The following is a 21,422-nucleotide window of genomic DNA, read 5'->3' as shown; positions in this document are numbered from 1 at the left end:
TTTGTTTCTGAGATATGGGAGGTCGAAGAAGTGAAAATTCGTTAACGCGTCAGCCCATTAAGGATTAAAATGTAATTGTGTAGTTGATTACACGTTATTTTCTGTAACCGTTCATTTAGGTAGTTGACCATTTGGTTTCGTCAACTACCTAATTTAACGATTACGGAAAATAATGTGTAATCAACTACACAATTACATTTTAATCCTAATTTGTAAGTTGTAATTAGATTACATTTTGCCGAACTCTGCATAGAACCCACTAAAGTAAAGTAAGCTAGAGAGAAAGAGTGGATGGTCTGAAACGTAGTCTTAACGTTAGTTCGGTTTATTTAATTCAGCCCCTCCACAGTAATCACACTTGAAGAGATCCTGCTTATTGTTAGATTAATAATACATACGTATATTTTCAAAGAAAAATACCACGCCTTGTCTCGTGAAAAGTGTAATAATTCATAGTACACACGTACTTCTCCAGGGCTACTATATGCCAGCCTATATTAGTACCTATACCTACGTTCTACAGCTTCGTCAGTAAGAAAGATAAATAGCCGAGCGACACTTTTAATATCTGAAAGTAAAGGGCATTATTTTAAAACGAAAATCTGCAATATCGACGAAGTACGTTACTTTGCAATATGTCAGCAACGTCATGGGAAACAACTTTCCGGCCGTTATATAAAGCGGCGTCTTGGCTCTTGCCATGATGAGAATCAAGCACTTTGCTTCGTTCAGCTTGAGATGTGGCCATTCGCATTGGTAGGCTGCGTCGTACATACCTTCGGACTTGACAACCAATGTTCGTAAATCGTGAGCCGGCCCAACATTGTGGAAACGCTGCAATCTCTACTCACCTTAGTTGCCAAAATCTGCCCTGCGATGCAGTAAAAAAATGTCTGTAGAAACGTGTTTACAAGGATGCATGCTAGAAAGAATAGTTGAAACGCGGAGCGACGATCATTGTCAGCAAGTATCTATGAAAAATTATTAAACGGTGACTGCCTTCGCGTTCGGGCTTTATCGCTCGAGTTCCGTCGCGCTTGCCTGGGTAGGATCGTTTGAACCCACAGACTTACGGAGATGAACAGCACGCCGTAGATGCAAGCAAACGTGCCAAAGTAGAGCAACAGGGCGAGAAGCAGCATCGTAAATGTACGCTCGACAGCATCGGTTGCTCTGCAACGAGCGGTCGTTTCCAAATGTGTGCATAAGAGTTTACAGAATTGTCTCGTTAGCGACTCGCTGGTCGGGACCGGCGTTGAGTCGGTATGTATCGCGAACAGAACCCTAATTCCGAGTGTTCGTTTCTCGCTTCTTTCTGGCCGGAGGGGGGAGCGAGATGGAACACTGCGTGCGCGGCGAGCGTGCGCGATGGTCGCAAGCGCAAAGGACAGAATGTCAGGCGTCCGAAAGACGGAGCGAGACAAAACATCAACGCGTCGTCGGTCTCGTACCGTCCTCGCTCGCTTTCAGTGCCTCTCGCTCGCTCTCGTTCCATCTCGCTTCAGCTTTCGCCGGGCAAGAGTGAGACAAAAGTGGCGAGGATAGCGAAGAGTCGGTATCGTGTACACAAAATCGAGTCGCTAACGAGGAAATACTGTAATCTGCGCGTAGCTGGGTACCTGATAAGCCGCGCGTGATCGTTTATCACGCCCGCTAATTCGCGATCGAACCGCACGGAATCACCGATGTTTGCGAGGCGAGCCCGAAGATTCTCCAGTTGCCCGCAGATATGAAGAATCAGTATTCCCAGGAAATTATCCAGGCCTGTGTAGCAAATTGTTCCCGCGCATATGGCGACAAGTTGGCCGATTAACGTCATTTCAAAATACGGGCTCCGAGTGACGTCGAACGAGTAGTAACATGGTATCGGGAAAGTCTTACGTAAGTCGGTGTCATTTCTTACGTATCGAAGGGTGACGCCGAATTTCGGTAGCACGAGCGTCAGTGATACTAGGACAGCCGCTAATGTACCGAAAATAAAGCCGAATGTTCGACCGACTCGCGCGTGGCGTATCATCACGTCTTCCTCTGCGTCCGTTTTACGTTTTGCCCAATCTTCCGCGATCATACGTATAACCGGCAATAGAACTTTGAAGCAGAAAGCAATTAAATGAGTTTTCCAATCACCTCGCTACCTACGCGGCTTGTAGGTGGGCACCTACAGTGGCTCGCATTAATATTCGGACAGTTTTTAAAAATCGCATAACTTTTTTAGAATTGGTCCGAACAACTTGAGTTTTTTTCAGAAGCTAGAAGGATTAGTTTGCTAACTCACGCGTTTCGTCGTTTTGAAAAAAAAAATGTATTTGGTTGGAATAGCGAAAAGAATAGTAAAGGTCGATTTTTAAACTTTTTTTTGTGAGCTTGTAATGAAAATTTTTTTTTGGCAATATTTCGGTATATCCCCCCCTCTTAAATATTTAAAAAATAGTCGAAAATAAAAATTCAATTTTTCTTGTTCGCATTCACAAATAAAAAGTGTTCTAAAAGCATTTAAACTTCCAAAATTTGAAAAATAAAAAACTATTCTGTTTTAGTTTTTCGGACTTTCTTCGAAAACCGTTTGTCGCACGAGAAAAAGTAATACAACATAAAAGATGCTCCTTGTCCGAATCTACAACTTTTGTTTGACATATATTTTTATATAAACAATAACTTGGAGGATATTAAATAAAATCGACTTTGTGAACTGTTGAATAATTATTTAAATGTTCAAGGACCCAGGGGCACCTTTTCCCGTTATCCGATCGGGCTCAAACTTTGCACAGATTTTTTTTTATTATTTGAAACTATTCTAGGGGGTGCCGCGAAGAAAATCTTGAGAAAAAATTTCACCAAGAGTAAATAAAAGCCACCCTAGTGTAAGTACACCCATTTGAATTCTGAATCGCGATCTACGCGATCGCCGTAGACTTTACAGGATCGTTCGATGCACAAACTTACCTCTTCTTTTGCCGTAGATGGTAAGAAATTTCATCAGCGTTATCACGAAAGGGATAAAGTATCCGAGATTGTCTATGAATGCTGTCAGATTGTCGCATTTCATTATCAGCGAGCAAAAGCAAGGAATCGTGCAGATGAAAGTGATCAGGACGAAAGCCACCATTGCGCGCAGGTTCCTTAAAAACTTTTCTATACCGTGATCGTCCACGGGCCAGACGCCTATCGCGCCCAAGGCGTCGCGATTCCATTTCACCGCCCACTCGTAGTCTACGACGATAAAACCGACGATCGATTAAACCCAACGCAACGGCAGATGCCTATTACTTGAAGGATGCTAACGAAAATACACCTGCGTGTCCCTTCGGCGTTCTGCTATTCATATTGAAATTCAAACTCGCGTGCACGAGCGACGGTCGCTCATTCCTGCTTTTCTTGCGAGGGCGTTGCAATAAAAATGTTACGCGGAGACATTAAATAGCCATGCTAATAACACTGCGACAACAAGTGACCGAAGTAGAAGAAGTAGAAGCCCCGCGAGATAGACGTAGACCGTTTAATATTTTATCTTGCAACATCGTGGGCAGCTAAGGGGATGTAATTTTTCCACACTTTCGTTCTGTCGCATATTTTCTACCACGCCAAGTACCCGCAAGTAGCTACGTGCATAATTCCAGACAACAGGGGTGAAACAATTTGCCCAACTAAAGTTTCAACAATGGAGAAAACAGTTTCCCCCCTTGTTTTGCTCTCGTGCATCTTTGATGCCTCGATAGGGGCGGACGGTTGAGCATGGTCGAGCAGATCGTGTAAAGATAGTCTTTACAAGATCTGCTTCCTATTTCCAGCGACTTAGATACTTAGAACGTATCGAAATCGAATACTCTAGCCGAGTAGGTATGTAGATATTTAATTTCGGAAAGCCGAATTCAGAGTGAAACCAGTGGTAAACCGGGTCGATTTCGGAATGTTAATTCCAACCAAATAACTTGTAAGCGGAAAAAAGAGAACAAAATCGCCGACAAGTGAGCGGTGTCGCTACTTAACTTAGCACATAGGTATTATTACATCGTACCTATACATATATTCAGCATCTGAATTTCGACTGACTCGTCCCGCGTCACCCGCGTGTCGCACATCGATCAAAACAATGTCCTGCTTAACGGGACAGTAGGTTATATAATAATGTATAATAGATGTTAGTTTATAATAGCGTACGTATAGGTATACAATATTTCTTCATTTCATGGAATGCGTCATCCGTAAGGCGTAATAGGTAAACCGACTGATGCTACAACTTTGTCATTAGGAAAGATATATAACTGAACGATATCTTCAATATCTGGAAAGGTATTAAATTAAACGCAACGATACTAATATAGAGAAACAACGGCGCGGTGAAAATGTTGGTATCTTACGTGGCAAAATGTCAGCATCGTCATTGGAAATAATTTTCCTGCAGTTACGAAAAGCGGCTTTTTGGCCCTCGTCATAACCATAATCAAACTTCTTGCTTGGTTTGGCTTTAGATTCAGCCATTCGCATTCGAAGACAGCGTGGTACACACTTTCAGACTTGATGCACAGTTACGATGTACGTACATTGTACAATAACGTTCATAAATCATGAGCTACACCTACATAGAGGGTCAACGTTTTATCCTGCAACCCGCGCTCGCGCGAACAGGTAAAATGGCAACAGCGCTTCACGGACGCATTTCACTACAACCATGCACCGTCCCGGCGTTTGGGAATTAACGTCGTAAAGAGCTGTTCAGAATTTCCCGGCCCGGGTTGAAAAATTTGGGGCCATTTTCGTATAACTTTTGAACTATGAAAGATACCGGAATGCAATTTGCGCCGCAAAATGAGGAAAAATTATTCCCTCTTAACGATGGATAATTTAAAATATTTTACGTTTACTTAATTTTTCTTTTATCAATTTTTTAACCTTAATTATTGTAAAAAGCCTTTGCAAACTGTTTATTTGATACAGTATTTAATGCTCTTTTTAAAATGCATGGTGTCGATAAACAATAGGCTAGTTCTTTCTGTATTATTACTTTCAGAAATTGAGAAATTAACTTTTTATTCAATTATGTGTTAGTTCTGCAGACCTCAGAATCTACTGTTCTGGTTTTCTTTTTTATGATTTTATCCTGAATGCAGTGCATACCTAGATCTTACGTAAGGGGTAGCTAATGGGACGTGTCTTTGATTGTAGCGGTGTTTGAATTTTTTTTCTAGAATTTTTGTGTCTGAACGTTTTAGCTACTCAACGCCACGCCTGTACCGGCTTCCGTTAATGTCATTTTTTGGAATGATGCGCCCTTATTGTGACTTTTACACGCAGGTGGCGAAAAATCTCTCCGTACAAATGGACATTATTTTCAAACCCGATTACAATAATCTGTGGTGCGAGTGGTAAACCGATCATAAAAGCGGAGCACGCGGCTGGATTACCTGGGCCGGGAAATTCCCAATAGCTCTTTGCGACGTTGATTTGAAAGAGACCATCCCAAACTTCTCGAAGCTCGGGCATCACTGCTGTCCAGCGGTCGCTGGCAGCTCTCCGAACGCCGGGCCAGTGCATGGTTGTAGTGGAATGCGTCCGTGAGGCGCTGTTGCCATTTCACAAGTTCGCGCGAGCGCGGGTTGCAGGATACAGCGATGACCCTGTACATATACACCAACATGGTGCAGAAACTTTAAATCTCTACTTACTTGACTCTCCAGAATTTGACCCGCTGCGCAGTAAAGAGATGTTTGAAAAACTGTATTTGCAAGGTTACATGACAGGCATAATAGCCACATAAGAGGGATATCACCACCTTCCAGGACAATCTAAAAAATATGAATTCATTTAAAAATTAGGATTCCCCTGTTCACGTATCTCTTACGATTGATAACTCTGTTCGCGATCCCTCAAATTTCTTTACTCACGGTTATTATTAACAGTCCAAAAATACAAGCAAATGCGGCGAGGTAGATCAACACGACGAGGAGCAATATTGTAAATGTTTCTTCGATCGCGTCGATTGCTCTATACGTATGCAATAGAAAGTCGTTTTGAAAACTTACAAGGAAATCTCGCCGCATACGATAGTAATTAGGGTATGGGGAATTAATTGCAAGGATTGAGGGTGCTTACTGACGAGAATACCTGATAAGTCGCGTGTGGTCGTTCACAGTGGCCGCTAACGCGCGTTCGAACCGCTCGGGTTCCTTTATAGTAGCGAGGCGAGTTCGTAGATTTTCTAGTTGCCCGCATATATGCAGAATCAGCATTCCGAAGAAATTGTCAACTCCAGTGTAGCACAGTATTGTGATCGCTATTGTGACGGTTTGAGCTGCCAATACTATTTCGAAGTACGGGCTTTGAGAGATGTCGCGTGGATAATAGGTGGGAATCGGGAAACTCCTTCGTACGTCGGTTTCATTCGTAAAGTATCTTGTCTTGAAGCCGAATCGTGGCACGACGAGCAGCCACAGCAATAAGAAAAATGTACACGCGTAAAAGAATCCGGTAAATACTCGACCGATTCGCGCCCGGCGTATCATCACGCCTTTCTCTGCGTCCGTTTTAGCTTTTGCCCAATCTTCTGCGATCATATTTATAACCGGCAGGAGAACTTAAAGTCAACACAGTAATAAATGAATCGCGTTAAAATTGTAATCTCGGCGAATCAATGTCGAGCTTGCAAACGTACCTTCTCGTTTGTTGTACATAGTAGCGAACTTCATCTGCGTTATCAGGAAAGGAATAATGTAACCGAGATTGTCTATGGCTGCCATCAGGTTCTTGCACTCGAAGATCAACGAGCAGAGACAAGGAATCAAGCAGACGAAGGTCATTAGCAGTAGAATCGCCGTCACGTATAATTTTATCAGCAACTTTCTTGCACCGCGGTGGTCATCGGGCCAAATACCAATTAGCCTCAAGCAAAAGCGATTCAGATTCACTGCCCATTCGTAATCTACGGTTGTAAGACCAACGATAAGTGTATACATTGTAAATGTATGTGTTATGTTCTTGACAGGCGTTTGGCAATATAGCGCGAACCCGCGTAATCCTTCGGCGTTGTGGCGTTCATGTTGAAACTCGCCGGTGCAATGAAGCGTTAGCCGTTTGGTCTCCTTTGCGCGGGCGTGGCAATAAAAACGTGGCACGAGCACATTAAATAGCCATGCTAATAACTCCGCGAGAAGAAGCGGCCGAAGAAGAAGAAGGAGTAGAAGTAGAAGCCCCCGGGCACAAATCGTTTAATATTTTATCTTGCAACATCGTGGGTAGCTGAGGTATGTAATTTTTCCACACTTTCGTTCTGTCGCGTATTTTTTACTAGAACAAGTGGATGTATAATTCTAAACAGCAGGGGTGAAACATTTGTCCAACTAAAGTTTCAACGATGGAGAAAACAGTTTTTCCCCCTTCTGTTGCTCGCGTGCATCTTTGATGTCTCGGCATGTCTGGATGGGAACGAGCGGTCGATCGAGCAGATCGTGTAAAGGCTTTCTTCCGATTTTCAACAACTTACAGGGGTAGACCGAGGCGGGTCGGGTCAAAATAAGAATTCAGTCTATATTTGTTACATCGCGATAGAAACGAGCATTCCGGTCGTTCGTATTGTAAGCACGTTTAAGTACCTCATCTCTCTCCCCAGACCTACCGCAATATAACCCGTTAATTGTTTTAAGTCGTTGTTCAGTGTCGGCAGAGAATTTTCCTGCGCATCTAATCTACTACGTAATCTGCAATTTCGTATTTAAAATAAAAAGGTAAGCTTGGATATTCAAATGCGTTTATTATTATTAGTTTGCATGTTGTCTAAATTTAGTATTTAATGTATTTTATGCTGTATTATAGCATAATATGTTTATGTAATCTGTTCACTTCGAAATCCTTATATTTAGAGGAGAGGAGGGGAGAGGAGTGGAGAGGAGTGGAAAAGAAAGGAAAAGGAAGGAAAAGAAAAGAAAGGAAAACCGAAGTTAAGCATCAGGGGGCGGTGTAATGGGGAAAGATGGGAGACCACCTTTCTCCCGGTACGCTGCTGCTGCTGGGACCCGAAGGAGAGAGGAGGGATAAAAAAAATGTGTGACTATAGTTCGTTGGGCAATATAAGCAAAAATAAGCTTGAAACGCCATCGTAACGTCTCGTTACTCCACTATTGCGTCGTAGGTACTTTACAGTGTTTAGCGTCTGAAATACTGAATTTGGAGTTTGGACCGACTCGACCCGCGTATCCTTACGGAGGTCCTGATGCCGGCTGACGGACATGGTTCAAAACAATGTCCTGCTTATCGGCAGTAGATACGTACATAATTGAGGAATTTACAAACAATAAGTTGAATACATAGTGATGATTCCGATGCCTTCCACGCCTTTACAAATGCGTATGATAAGAAACGGGAATTTCGTTGGGATACGCAGTGAAAGTAACTTAAAAAATGAACCATTTGAAATGTTCAACGTTAGCTCCACTAGTTTATTTAATTTACCACCACTAAATAAGGATCGGCAAAGTTAGCGTAAAGAGGCTCCGAGTAGATATAGCATACGTGTACAGAAAATATTTCTCTATTTCACCGAATGCGTTATCCGTACGGCCTACGCTACGGCCTACGACATTCTTCGACGATAATAGGATAACCGACCGATAGGTAGGTGCTACAACTTTGTCATTAGGAAAGATATATAACTGAACGATATCTTTAATATCTGGAAAGGTATTAAATTAAACATAACGATACTGCTTAGGGAAACAACGGCGCCGTGAAAATGTATCGTACGTTGCAAAATGTCAGCATCATCATTGGAAATATTTTTCCAGCAGTTACGTAAAGCGGCTTTTTGGCCCTCATCATAATCATAATCAAGCCTTTTGCTTCTTTTGGCTTTAGATTTAGCCATTCGCATTCGTAGACAGCTTCGTACACACCTTCGGACTGAATGTACAGTATAACGTTCATAGATTATGAGCTACACGTATGTATAATCGTCAACATCGTACAAAAAATGAGAATCTCTACTTACTTGACTTACCAGAACTTGCCCCATGGCGCAGTAAAGAGCTGTTTGCAGAGCTGTATTTGCAACGCAACATAACATGCATAATAGCCACGACAGAGGAATATCACCACCTTCCAGGATAATCTAAAAAATATGAATTCATTTAAAAATTACGATGCTGGCGTTCACGTTTTTGTCGCTTAGGACTGATTATGTACAGGGTCATCATTTAATCTTGCAACCTGCGCTCGGGCGAGCAGGTAAAATGGCAACAGCGCCTCACGGACGAATTCCACTACAACCTATGCACCGGCCCAGCGTTCGGAGAGCCATGAATTTTAAAAAGAGCATTAAATACTGTATCAAATAAACGGTCTGCAAAAGCTTTTCACAACAATTATGGTTACAAAATTGATAAAAGAAAAATTAAGTAAACGTAAAATATTTTAAATTATCCATTGTTAAGAGGGAATAATTTTCCTCATTTTGCGGCGCAAATTGCATTCCGATATCTTTTATAGTTCAAAAGTTACACGAAAAGGCCCCAAATTCTTCAACCCGGGACAGGAAATTCCAATTAGCGATTTGCGACGTTAATTTGAAAGAGACCATAACAAAATTTTGGAAACTCGGGCATCACTGCTGTCCAGCGGTCGCTGGCAGCTCTCCGAACGCCGGGCCGGTGCATGGTTGTAGTGGAATGGGTCCGTGAGGCGGTGTTGCCATGTTTCCTGTTCACCCGAGCGCAGGTTGCAAGATTAAATGACGACCCTTGACTTAGGTAGGTGCTCTCTTTGTGATCACAGATATTTCAACTCCCTTTACTTACGTTTACTACTAACAGTCCCGTAACACAAAGATAAATGACGAAATAGAGCAACACGAGGAGGAGCAACAGCGTAAATGTATCTTCGATCGCGTCGATTGCTCTGAAATAGAGACCCGTTTAAAAAATTTCCTTGAATTGATTTCTAGGTGCTTACTGACGAGATACCTGATAAGTCGCGTGTGGTCGTTCACAGTGGCCGCTAACGCGCGATCGAACCGCTCGGAGTCCTTTATAGTTGCGAGGCGAGTTCGAAGATTTTCTAGTTGCCCGCATATATGCAGAATCAGCATTCCGAAGAAACTGTCAACTCCAGTGTAACACAGTATTGTAATCGCTACTGTGACGGCTTGAGCTGCCAATACGATTTCGAAGTACGGGCTTTGAGAGATGTCGCGTAGATAATAGGTGGGAATCGGAAAACTCTTTCGTACATCAGTCTCGTTCGTTAAGTATCTTGTCTTGACGCCGAATCGTGGCACGACGAGCAGCCACAGTAATAAGAGAAATGCGCATACGTAAAAGAATCCGCTAAATACTCGACCGATTCGCGCCCGGCGTATCATCACGCCTTTCTCTGCGTCCGTTTTAGCTTTTGCCCAATCTTCTGCGATCATATTTATAACCGGCAGAAGAACTTAAAGTCAACACAGTAATGAATGAATCGCGTTAAAATTATAATCTCGGGCGAATCAATCGAGCTCGCAAACGTACCTTCTCTTTTGTTGTATATAGTAGCGAACTTCATCTGCGTTATCAGGAAAGGAATAACGTAACCGAGATTGTCTATGGCTGCCAACAAATTCTTGCACTTGAAGATCAACGAGCACAGACAAGGAATCAAACAGACGAAGGTCATTAGCAGCAGAATCGCCGTCACGTATAATTTTATCGACAACTTTCTTGCGCCGCGGTCGTCATCGGGCCAAATACCAATTAGCCTCAAGCAAAAGCGATTCAGATTAACTGCCCATTCGTAATCTACGGTTGTAAGACCAACGATAAGTTTGTGCACAAATATGTACGTATTATCTACTTGAAAGACGTTCGGGAATGTACCGCGAACCTGCGTATTCCTTCGGCGTTGTGACCTTCATGTTGAACGATGTTGAAACTCGCGAGTACAGTGAAACGTTAGCGGTTTCTTCCTCTTTGCGCGGGCATTACAATAAAAACGTTACAGGAGCACATTAAATAGCCATGCTAATAACCCCGTGAAAACAAGTGCCCGAGGAAGAAGAAGAAAGTAGAAGCCCCCGCGAAACAGGCATGAGCCGCTTAATATTTTATCTTGCAACATCGTGTGTAAGATAATTTTTCCACACTGTCGTTCTGTCGCGTATCTTTTACTAGAACAAGTGCATGCATAATTCCAAACAGCAGAGGCGAAACATTTGTCCAACTAAAGTTTCAACGATGGAGAAAACAGTTTCCCCCTTCTATGGCTCGCGTGCATCTTTGATGTCTCGACATATCTGGATGAGAGTGAACGGTCGATCGGGCAGAGCAGATCGTGTAAAGACTTTCTTCCCATTTTCAGCAACTTATAGTTGAGAAAGAACCTATCGAGTGGAGAACCGGGTCTATTTCTGAATTTCGAGGTTAACCAAATAACTTGTGAACGCACGAAAAAAAATGTAATTTGTTCTCTGTATACTGTGTGAATCTCTACTAGAGAGAACCATGTCGTTGCATTGTGAAAACGTGACCGGTGGCGTTATATGTACAGGGTCATCCGTTAAAACTGCAACCTACGCGCGCGCGAACAGACGAAATGGCAACACCGCCTCACGGAAGCATTCCGCTACAACCATTCACCGGCCCGGCGTGCGGAGGGCTGCCAGCGACCGCTGGACAGCAGTGATGGTCCGAGCTTCGAAAATTTTAGGATGGTCTCTTTCAAATTAATTTCCTGACCCAGGTAAGCGAGCCGCGCGCTCCGCTTTTATGATCGGTTTACTACTCGCACCCCAGATTACTGTAATAAGGTTTGAAAACAATGTCGACTGATCTCGTTCCTGTCTTAATTTAAAAAATTTTAACTACGACAGTGTCGACCGCGGCGCTATACCTCCTGTGCGAGGAGAGATTTTTCGCCACATGCGTGTAAAAGCCACAATAATGGCGCATCGTTCCAAAAAATGATATTAACAGGAACAAAAATTGTAGAAAAAAATTCAAACACCACTACAATCAAAGACACGTCCCGTTAGTTACCCCTTATGTCTGATCTATGCATGCGCTGCGTTAAGGATAAAATTATAAAAAAAGAAAACCAGGACAATAGATTCTGAGGTTTGCAGAATTAACACATAATTGAATAAAAAGTTAATTTCTCAATTTCTGGAAGTAATGATACAGAAAGAACTAGCCTGTTGTTTATCAACACCATGAATTTTAAAAAGGGCATTAAATACAGTATCAAATAAACAGTTTGCAAAGGTTTTTACAACAATTATGGTTACAAAATTGTTAAAAGAAAAATTAAGTAAACGTAAAATATTTTAAATTATCCATCATTAAGAGGGAATAATTTTTCCTCGTTTTTCGGCGCAAATTGCACCGACTCGTCCTGCGTGTCCTTACGGAGGTCCATACTCCTGGCCACCTGACGCCGGCTAACGGACATGGATCAAAACAGTGTCCTGCTTATCGGCAGTAGGTATATACCTAATTGAGAAATTTACAAACTCTGTTGAATAGTGATAATTCCAATGCTTTCCATCGAAAAAAGGTAACGATTTTGCGAGTGTGTATGATAAGAAACTGGAATTTCGTTTGTAATTGGAAGGATTTTCGTAGATGTCAGTTTATAATATGCAGTGAACGTAATTGACAATAAAAACAAGCTTCTATTAAAATGTGCTGAAAAGAAAAAAAAAATTTTGATACCGGCCTAAATGACTGCCTTAGAATATTTTTGCGAATTTCGGTCCCAAATTTTCAAGAAACATTCATGACATATCAAACACTGAAAATAAGAAAACAATTTTTTTTATCTTTTTCGCATATTTCAATATATGCTCGCCCCTTTAAATATTTAAAAAATAGTCCTCGAAAATAAAATTTCCATTTTTTTTATTCGCCTTCATAAATAAAAAGTGTTCTAGAAGCATTTAAACTTTCAAAATTCGAAGGAAAAAAGTTCGTGTTTTTCAGTTTTTCGGACTATTTTCGAAAACGGTTTATCGCACGAGAAAAAGTAATACAACATAAAATATGCTACTTGTCCGGATCTGCAACTTTTGTTTGACATATTTTTTTATTTAATCAATAACTTGGAGGATATTACATAAAATTCACTTCGCGATCTGTTAAATAATGATTTAAATGTTTAAGGGCCCAGGGGCACCTTTTCCCGTTATCCGATCGGGCTCAAACTTTGCACAGATTTTTTTTCTTATTATTTGAAACTATTGTAGGGGGTGCCCCGAAGAGAATTCAAAAGTCGAAAATAAGATCCACCCTAATGCACATGTATGTACTTGACAGGCGGTTAGGAATATGGCGCGAACCTGCGTATTCCTTCGGCGTTGTGACGTTGAGACGTCATCCGTTTCTTATTCTTTGCGCGGGCGTTGCAATGCAAACGCTACATAGGTAGCGACATTAAATAGCCATGGTAATAGTTCCGCGAAAAGAATCGTCTAAACAAGAAACAGCCGTAGCCCGCCACACGGACGAGAAAGCATTTAATATTTCATCTTGCAACGTCGCGTGCGACGAAATGTTTCCACATTGTTGATCTGTCGTATACTTACGTTCTTTCTATTAAAAAGAAGTAATTTCAGGGACGAAACATTGCACCATGTACTTAAAGTTTCGAAGATGTGGAAAAACCGTTTACTCCCTCTGCTTCTCTGCTCGTACATGTTTAATATCTGACGAAGAACCAAGAAGAACGAAGGAAGGTTCGATCGGATGGATTCATGGGAAATGAGACACGCGCGAACGCCTCCTTTCGAATCTATTGCGTTCTCGCTTGCGAAGCGAGTCCGTTGTCATATATATCAATGAGACAGTGAGGAGTTTATTATCCGGCGTGTGATTCATAATAGGTACGTACTTATATGCGTGTAAGTATATCCGATTTCGTGCTACGATGATCGCGAGTCACTGTACATGTACGGTTTTATTCTTAATCGTGATCGGCAATCGCTTTCTCTCGACTCTCGACAGGAGTTTTCCGTGCGTTACGTTGCTGGCGGTAATCTCATTGCAGGTGCTACCTCACGCACGTTTAAGCGGTTTAAGTAAATTGTCACGAGCCACATGCCAGGAAAGATTCGTGAGCCCTCCGCGCGGAGCGCCGGTGTGTGAACGACCCGTCCAGAGGCTAAATGCCGTATTTACCTGTTTTTAACTACTAAATTCTCTTATGTTTCGGCACCGTATCGAATTCGCCTGTTTTTCGAGACGTTGTAAAGTCAACGGGGAACGTTAAGCCCTGGAAGATCTGAGCGACGGTTGATAGAAAGCACTTTAAGGCGGTCGCATCACGTACTGGTACTACTGGTAGGCGTTGCTGTCATTTGGCTTCCCTTCGCCTCTGATACTTTCTTCGGATATTATGCGCCGATGCCCGTGTTAGCTTTCTACCGAGATGTCATAAACGTTAATAATCTTCCTCCACTACGTGTTCGATAACTCGTAAGAATTGTCCTTTAAAAACTAAGCACTCGCGTAGTAGAACAACCGACACATTCGATCCTACGTTCTTCGTCGTAATTTCTTTTCTTATGTGAAAGAAACAACTGAACACTACTCAGGCTAAGTACATACTTGACGAACATATAAGTACACGCAGACGTTTCAAACGGCGTACCGTTTGGTGTAGTGGATGTCTTAAATACATGTTACTTACAACAGGAAGGGCGATGTTCGCCAAGAAGAAAAAGAAACCACAAATATCCACTCCGACAAATTTTGAGCATCGTGTACACACAGGGTTCGACAAACGCGAAGGAAAATTCATCGGACTCCCGCTACAGTGGGCCTCTATAGTTGGAAACAATCAAATTCTAAAATCCACGAACAGGCCGTTACCTCTGGTAGACCCGAGCGAAATCACACCTACGGAGATTCTTGATCTAAAAACCATCGTTCGAGGTCATAACGACCCTAAAGGGAGAACATCCGTCAGCGACAAGAATACAGAAAATGGATTACCCAAGACTAGCACCGTCGCTAGGTCCAATTCTCTTCGTTCTTCGAGCCCGCCGAGACTTAGGAGAGATTACAGGTGATTATTTTTACCTGTCAAATTAATACGCAGCGAGACCAGTTCCAACAGCTTGTAATTCCTATTTCTAATTTCCCAGGCATAACAGTAATCTGCCACCGTCTGTGCCGGAAGGTCAAGAAATACCATCCAGCGCTAATCAATTGCAAGGGTATCCCAACTTTGGGAAGCAACATAATTATCTGGACAAATTGCGCCAGAATTCGCCTAATGTTATAGCGGGTTTGAACCCCAATGTACAGAATATGATTCCGAATCTTCAGAATCTCAATCCGAACATGCAGTCGTCTCCAAATTTAACGCATACCGGAACTAACGCTCCGAATCTGTCTTTAAATTTCCAAAACTTGAGTCCCATCACTAATCCGCAAGGACCTGCGCAAAGTCCGGGTACTCCTCAACTCGCAGATTCTGAATTCCAGAGGCTAAACCCTCAAATGACAACAATGCCTGGCCAATACAATGGAAACGTTCAAGTAAGCGAGATTCGGTTATCGGACGTATGTAACGTGAAATTCTACGAAAAGCCTTCTACGTATGATCGTTCTGTCTCTTGTATACAGATTGGAAATACTGAATCGTCGTCGAGGGACCAGCAGGTAGCTCAGAACGTCCTTTTGCATAAGTTGCAACCTAAAATCTCGCCGGTAGGATCCATAGCTTCGCAACGACCGTTGAGCCAATTGAGTTCGCATAACGCCAATAAGTATACCCAAGGGTACAGTATGCAAGAAAATTCATCAGCTTTGCATGCTCACATGAAAAAACCTATCGAAACATCCCAGTCCATGCATAACTTATCAAAGCCAAATGTACCATCATCCGGAAGTAGTTCGATTCCGGATCAAAATCAGAACATGAAAACTGCCTTGTCCTCTGGAAATTTAGCAGTCGGTTCCAGTTCGAGTGCCTCCAGTAAACAAACCGCGGAACAAAGGCTGACTCACGAACAATTTCGGGCGGCTTTGCAGATGGTGGTAAGAAAGGGGAATTTAAAACCAATGTTACATAGCTGTAAAATACCCGTGAAAAATACACGTGCCTAAATTTCAGGTGAGTCGAGGCGACCCGAGGGAGAATTTGGAAAACTTTCTGAAAATCGGCGAAGGTAGCACGGGAACGGTGTGCATAGCGACTGAGAAGAATACAAATCGGCAAGTGGCAGTGAAGAAGATGGACTTGAGGAAACAGCAGAGACGGGAGCTACTTTTCAACGAAGTAGTTATCATGAGAGATTATCATCACCCGAACATTGTCGAAATGTATGACAGTTTCTTGGTGGACGATGAACTGTGGGTTGTGATGGAGTATCTCGAAGGAGGAGCATTAACGGATATCGTTACGCACTCGCGCATGGACGAAAGTCAGATAGCTACTGTGTGTTCCCAGTGTTTGAAGCCACTCGCGTACTTGCATTCTCAGGGCGTCATCCACAGGGACATTAAATCGGACTCGATACTGCTCACGGCGGACGGCAGGGTAAAGTTATCCGACTTTGGCTTTTGTGCTCAAGTCTCTCAAGAGTTGCCAAGGAGGAAGTCTCTGGTGGGGACACCGTATTGGATGAGTCCCGAAGTTATTTCCAGGTAGAACACAGTTCTCGATCGTTTCGCAAAATTCGGCAATATTCAGGCTTTTTTTTCTCAATGAATACAATGAATAACAATGTCAAACTTTTTTTCCTTTATTAATCTACTTATAATGTATACGGAACAATTATTTAAATACACTTTTAATTGTGTTTTTTCGCGCCTTTTAAAATAAATACCTCCATGGCGGGAGTGATTTAAGCACACAGACTCATCTAAAACAAAAAAACCAAGCTGATTCTTAATCATTATGAGTACCGCTATCGCAGGTGCCAGAATTAGCCAAGTAAAAAATTTAACAAAATTGCGCGCATTCAAACTTCAAGTTTCAGATGAGTCTGTGAGCAGAAATCACTCCCGCCGTCTTTTCAAAGGCGCGATTTTTAACTCCAGATGACATTGAAAAAACACAATTAAAAGTGTATTTAAATAATTGTTCCGTATACATTACAAGTAGCTTAATAAATGAAAAAAAAAGTTTCACATTATTATTCGTTGCATTCACTGAGAAAAAAAGCCTGAATGTTGTCGAATTTTGCGGCGTGATTACCAGAATGACCCCTTAACGTCTTAACCATTCTCCTTATTGCGTCGTTGTTCACTCGGAATACCCCTGTGCATCCTGCATTTCAGGTTACCATACGGGCCTGAAGTAGATATTTGGTCATTAGGGATAATGATTATTGAGATGGTGGACGGGGAACCACCATTTTTCAACGAACCCCCTTTGCAAGCTATGCGACGTATCAGAGACATGCCACCGCCGAAATTAAAGAATTCTCACAAAGTAAGCTTGGAACGATTCGAATTTCCGTCAGATTCACCGTACAGGGCACGTATAGACTGTAGATGAACGATTAATCGCGTTTATTTTTATTCGCAGGTCAGCCCACGTCTTCAAGGCTTCCTTGAGAGAATGCTCGTCCGTGATCCGGCGCAGAGGGCCACGGCGACCGAATTATTACAACATCCGTTTCTGAGACAGGCTCAGAGTCCGAGTATTCTGATTCCATTGATGAGAGGGTCCAGGCATACGAACTGTTGATAACTGTCGATAACCGTTGACCCATGTAAAAATGCATGAGTGCGGTAACAGATTCGTTAATACGTACAGCACTCCCTCCAAAAGCGAAGCTGGCTCGGGGCCGGCTAGTTTCAACCAGTTTCGAATCTGGTATAAACGTATAAGTCTATTCGGCTTGCAAATAATAAAGATTATCTGCCGCGGCGCGCGAGGGCGGCTGAGAACGACCGAGAGGGCACGCGACAGCGACAAGCCATAACGCTTGCCATAACTTACGCCGCGGCAACTGCAAAACAAGTGTACTCTACTCTGTACATCGGTTATGAAAGTAATCGTGCTTACGATGCTCGTTTCTTAGTTCGTTGTTAGACGTGAAAATATAAACGTAAAGCTGTAGAATGCGATGCAAGTGGCGAAAACCGTTTGAGTGGCCTTTGGTAGAGACAGTCTTACATTCCAGCGTGGCCTTTACTTAGAAACATTATCAATTTATAGATGTGTTTATTGCCAGTGATAGGCACTAGCATCTTAAAAGATATTTTTTTATACCGATCTATTTAACAAAACGTTATACATCCAAGTGCCTTCGTAATCAGCATCGTTTAACTTTCTCTTTTATCTCTTTACATTGTTCGCTCCGACTTGGATTCCACTATCCTTTAATCTTTAACCCATAATCGATTAATTGAAAATATTTTTGCAAACGCTGCTATTACGTCTGTACTTAAAGTAACGATCGAGAATAGTGATATTTAATTCAGAAGCGTATTACGCAAATTTGAATGAAGTATGTGATTGATGAATTAGTGTCAACATACAGGCGACTAAATTCAAATCGTACAACCCTTCTTCCGTCTTTTTTATCTTTGACGACTTAGTACGTAGGTTTAATTTATTCGTTACACGTTGGCATACGCGCGTGAATTAAAGGAAAAATCTACTGCAAATGTATAAGCGTTTGTATAACTTGTACAGATTAACCGATTCGCGTAATGATGTTTTCCGATAGAGTGGCCGGAATTACTCGAAGATGAAATTCTAGATCCAACGCGCTGATTTTAGTATATTCTCTATTCCATCACGAAATAGGAATGTATATTTCGTAAATATTGCTTTCGTCTTTATCTCTATCAGGATGTTTGAAGTTTAAACTATGTAGTGCCGAGCGCCATTTATTTTGATCGAATCAAGCGATCGAAATACAATACGGACAAAGACTATCGGTGGAACAGACGATTCGCAGTCTTAATTATTTAAGGGTGCACGTGACAGTAGAATGTTTACAACATGTAGATATCATCGAGTATCGTTTTATAGATAAAAGCTTTGTACACAAGTGTAACTGACGTAATATGTACGACGCAAATCATGTAAGTACATAGGTACATAAATCTGCCATTTGTAAACGGATACATACCTTTTCAGAGCGTTACTTTGTATGAATGGAAAGAACGCGCAAAGAAATTGAAAGAATGAAATTTCCGCAGAACGGCGGCACGTAGTGCTTTGTTTCGCAAGCGAATAAGTAAATGATTATCGGTAAAACGTCGATTATCTAACAGAACGTTAAGGCAAATCGTGTAAATAATGTTTGAAGAAATATACATATATACGTTAAACGCAACGCAAAGCAAAATAATCTTTGTTGAAATCATAATTCCTCTTATTGGTTATGCATACACTGCACACGTACATACATATGTATAAAATCGTACCAAAGTGTGGATCATTCCTAATAAGATTCTCGGCATGTTCGATTGCCTATCTGTACAATAATTCATCTATCGGATATGCAACAATCAACAATGTATTTCCGTTGTCCTACACTGACTGTGAGATAATCGATGCTTTACTGTATTGCTAATTGCGCGTCAACTACGGTCGAATACCAAAACTGCCGTTAGTTTTATTACGAAGTAACGAGTGTTCCTGATATTAGTCGAAGGTCATTAAATAATCGTCTAGAATCACGACCACTTGATAAAAATTAATCGATAAGGGTTATTTGAATGATGTACAGAATACTTTATCGATTCAACCATTCGAATCGTCTGTGATAATCTACGCGTTACTTTAGTGATTAAACGAAAGCATTGCTGACAAGTTTTACGCGTTTGCGGTGTAGTGTAGAAAGAGGACGCGACTCATTGTCAGTTTGTGCATATCGATTCTAAAGTTCCACGTATACCTACACACCTTCGACACTCGAAAAATCCCTTGATTCCACTGTGTCTTATCCCGGTACGAAGAAAAGTTTACAAGCAGCGTTGAAATGTAAAGCCATACACTTGTTCATCTATTTTCAATGCAATTATTTAGTATCGAAGTTGATATTCTTCTACTACGCGGCATAAAAATGTATTTACGACCGAGAGAGAAAAAGAATAAAGAGAGCTATGTAGTAGTTCCGCGGAGATCGCGGCTAACCTATATCGTTTTAAGAAAAAAAAAAAATACCTGCGTTAAGTCTGTTGCTCTGCTTCTCATTTGAAAATAGTCCCCGGCGTCATACTATTTTCTTTCTCACATTTTGAAACGATAATTTTTAAGGGAAATCGAAGGATATACAGGGTACGAACATTTATTACTTTCTTACACGTATAGGTAAGTATACCAACACGGAATTCAGCCAGTAATCGCAAAAAGTAATGGTATGTATAGATACTATGCAATTCCGCTTATGTATCAGGCTCGGATAGAAAGGCATTTTGTAATGCCATTAGCTGATTGGCGGAACGCGACGAGCCTCCAGTTGACCGGAGTGACCATCGCATTATGCTCAATCATTGGCGCCACTGACGTTTCTTGGCCAATCTAATCGACGGTTTTTTCATTAACCGCCTTGTGGGGAAACCATGTCTTACGATTTGCGTCTGGAACGTTCATCTGTATCGAATAAATATTAATGAAAATGAATAATCAAATGCTTCTCGATCAAGATGAATAGAGAATTACTTGTTTATACCAGCAGCTAGCAACGCTTCTGTCTTTGCTGAAAGAATTATTTTTCTTGGCAGTCATACGCGCCACATGGGGGAATGAGACATTTCGAAAGGATCGGGTCGGATCGGGCGCATGAATTCGAGAGCGAGAAGGAAAGGAAGGGGGCGGGAAAAGAAGGAAGGGGAGGGGCGACCGGTATGTACCTGTGCCTGAAGCCCTGAAGTTCGAATCTCATACATCCGTAAATCTTTGGATGAGTATGTGACTAATAGCCGCGTGCCAGCGTGCAGCGAACCAGCGTCCCTGCTCCTTTGCACGTACTCGCTATGGGAAATGTAGGTATGGACACCGTAAATGCTTGCAGGCCGCGGCGCAGGAATTCGTGCGTCACACCACTGGGAGAAATCGCGTGGTAGGAGACAGGTTTCTACGTAAGTAGCAGATAGTCGAGATACTCGTCGGTGCACTTGTCGCCAGAGGGACCTATTTAACGTTTAACAGGTCATAGCCGTTCGCCCAGTGCAAGTGGCGCGTATCACGGCCATCATGGGACAAAATAGGAATTAACGTAAACAGAACACGATATTCCCCGATAGCTGCTCGGTTAGGGCCAATGGAAGGCGGCTTGCGTGGAGGCTCGACTCGAATTGACCTCGACTCGTGGCGCGCGGCGCGTCCGCCTTTCAGCAGAAGCGTGACGAACGAATTTGCGTGCCTCGTCGTGCCGTTGCGTCATTCCGCGCCGCGATGCTTAACAGTTATTTTTATTGGTATACCTACGATTCGTCGAGTCACATGGAGAAACGCGTCATTCGTCGAGAATAATAACGATGGGGTTGCGGAAA

At 42.2% G+C, this 21,422-nt stretch overlaps 4 protein-coding genes across 7 annotated transcripts; 1 reads left to right on the top strand and 3 right to left on the bottom strand.

Moving 5' to 3' along the window:
- Nucleotides 1-406: 406 nt before the first annotated feature.
- On the bottom strand, nt 407-3,886 carry LOC143368887 (odorant receptor 19a-like). The gene is made up of 7 exons (XM_076812093.1): nt 3,293-3,886; nt 2,944-3,210; nt 1,620-2,088; nt 975-1,173; nt 852-926; nt 628-783; nt 407-568 (listed from the first exon to the last, which is right to left on the bottom strand). The coding sequence occupies exons 1-7, from the start codon at nt 3,321-3,323 to the stop codon at nt 518-520; spliced, it is 1,248 nt and encodes a 415-aa protein (XP_076668208.1). The 5' UTR covers nt 3,324-3,886; the 3' UTR covers nt 407-517.
- A 169-nt stretch (nt 3,887-4,055) lies between these two features.
- LOC143368886 (odorant receptor 10-like) lies at nt 4,056-6,631 on the bottom strand. Its single transcript, XM_076812092.1, has 5 exons — nt 6,103-6,631; nt 5,868-5,982; nt 5,664-5,783; nt 4,359-4,514; nt 4,056-4,282 (listed from the first exon to the last, which is right to left on the bottom strand). Exons 1-5 carry the CDS (start codon nt 6,549-6,551, stop codon nt 4,232-4,234), a joined length of 891 nt encoding a protein of 296 aa, XP_076668207.1. The 5' UTR covers nt 6,552-6,631; the 3' UTR covers nt 4,056-4,231.
- Nucleotides 6,632-8,346: 1,715 nt separating this feature from the next.
- On the bottom strand, nt 8,347-13,939 carry LOC143369091 (odorant receptor 10-like). The gene is made up of 9 exons (XM_076812544.1): nt 13,846-13,939; nt 13,295-13,660; nt 10,846-12,449; nt 10,494-10,760; nt 9,948-10,416; nt 9,783-9,882; nt 8,978-9,097; nt 8,734-8,889; nt 8,347-8,662 (listed from the first exon to the last, which is right to left on the bottom strand). Exons 3-9 carry the CDS (start codon nt 10,874-10,876, stop codon nt 8,612-8,614), a joined length of 1,194 nt encoding a protein of 397 aa, XP_076668659.1. The 5' UTR covers nt 10,877-12,449; nt 13,295-13,660; nt 13,846-13,939; the 3' UTR covers nt 8,347-8,611.
- A 142-nt stretch (nt 13,940-14,081) lies between these two features.
- Mbt (serine/threonine-protein kinase PAK mbt) lies at nt 14,082-19,258 on the top strand. Of its 4 annotated transcripts, none has more exons than XM_076812535.1 (7): nt 14,082-14,294; nt 14,649-15,021; nt 15,101-15,497; nt 15,585-15,998; nt 16,075-16,607; nt 17,244-17,397; nt 17,494-19,258. In XM_076812535.1, the coding sequence occupies exons 2-7, from the start codon at nt 14,657-14,659 to the stop codon at nt 17,653-17,655; spliced, it is 2,025 nt and encodes a 674-aa protein (XP_076668650.1). In that variant the 5' UTR covers nt 14,082-14,294; nt 14,649-14,656; the 3' UTR covers nt 17,656-19,258. The 4 variants fall into 4 exon arrangements, with proteins under 4 accessions (XP_076668650.1, XP_076668648.1, XP_076668649.1 ...); XM_076812533.1 differs by having other exon boundaries at nt 14,082-14,553; XM_076812534.1 differs by having other exon boundaries at nt 14,082-14,576.
- The last annotated feature ends 2,164 nt before the right edge of the window (nt 19,259-21,422 follow it).

Source organism: Andrena cerasifolii, chromosome 5, assembly GCF_050908995.1.
Source record: "Andrena cerasifolii isolate SP2316 chromosome 5, iyAndCera1_principal, whole genome shotgun sequence".
NCBI classification, from domain to species: Eukaryota; Metazoa; Arthropoda; class Insecta; order Hymenoptera; family Andrenidae; genus Andrena; species Andrena cerasifolii.
The sequence above is the reverse complement of the archived record's forward strand: the minus strand, read 5'-3'. Positions and strand labels throughout refer to the sequence as shown.

Excerpts from the sequence above, each read along its gene's own strand:
- LOC143368887 (XM_076812093.1), bottom strand. The coding sequence starts at position 3,323 with ATGAATAGCAGAACGCCGAAGGGACACGCAG. Across the intron at positions 927-974 it reads CACCGTTTAATAATTTTTCA|CTAGCATGCATCCTTGTAAA; the intron begins TAGATACTTGCT and ends CAACTATTCTTT. Across the intron at positions 569-627 it reads CGTTGCTGACATATTGCAAA|ATATTAAAAGTGTCGCTCGG; the intron begins GTAACGTACTTC and ends CTTTACTTTCAG.
- LOC143368886 (XM_076812092.1), bottom strand. The coding sequence starts at position 6,551 with ATGATCGCAGAAGATTGGGCAAAAGCTAAAACGGACGCAGAGAAAGGC. Across the intron at positions 5,983-6,102 it reads GACCACACGCGACTTATCAG|AGCAATCGACGCGATCGAAG; the intron begins GTATTCTCGTCA and ends GCATACGTATAG. Across the intron at positions 5,784-5,867 it reads TAACCGTGAGTAAAGAAATT|ATTGTCCTGGAAGGTGGTGA; the intron begins TGAGGGATCGCG and ends CATATTTTTTAG.
- LOC143369091 (XM_076812544.1), bottom strand. The coding sequence starts at position 10,876 with ATGAAGGTCACAACGCCGAAGGAATACGCAG. Across the intron at positions 9,098-9,782 it reads CGGGACTGTTAGTAGTAAAC|ATTATCCTGGAAGGTGGTGA; the intron begins GTAAGTAAAGGG and ends CATATTTTTTAG. Across the intron at positions 8,663-8,733 it reads TGATGCTGACATTTTGCAAC|ATATTAAAGATATCGTTCAG; the intron begins GTACGATACATT and ends ATACCTTTCCAG.
- Mbt (XM_076812532.1), top strand. The coding sequence starts at position 14,633 with ATGTTACTTACAACAGGAAGGGCGATGTTCGCCAAGAAGAAAAAGAAA. Across the intron at positions 15,999-16,074 it reads GGGCGGCTTTGCAGATGGTG|GTGAGTCGAGGCGACCCGAG; the intron begins GTAAGAAAGGGG and ends CCTAAATTTCAG. Across the intron at positions 16,608-17,243 it reads AGTCCCGAAGTTATTTCCAG|GTTACCATACGGGCCTGAAG; the intron begins GTAGAACACAGT and ends CCTGCATTTCAG.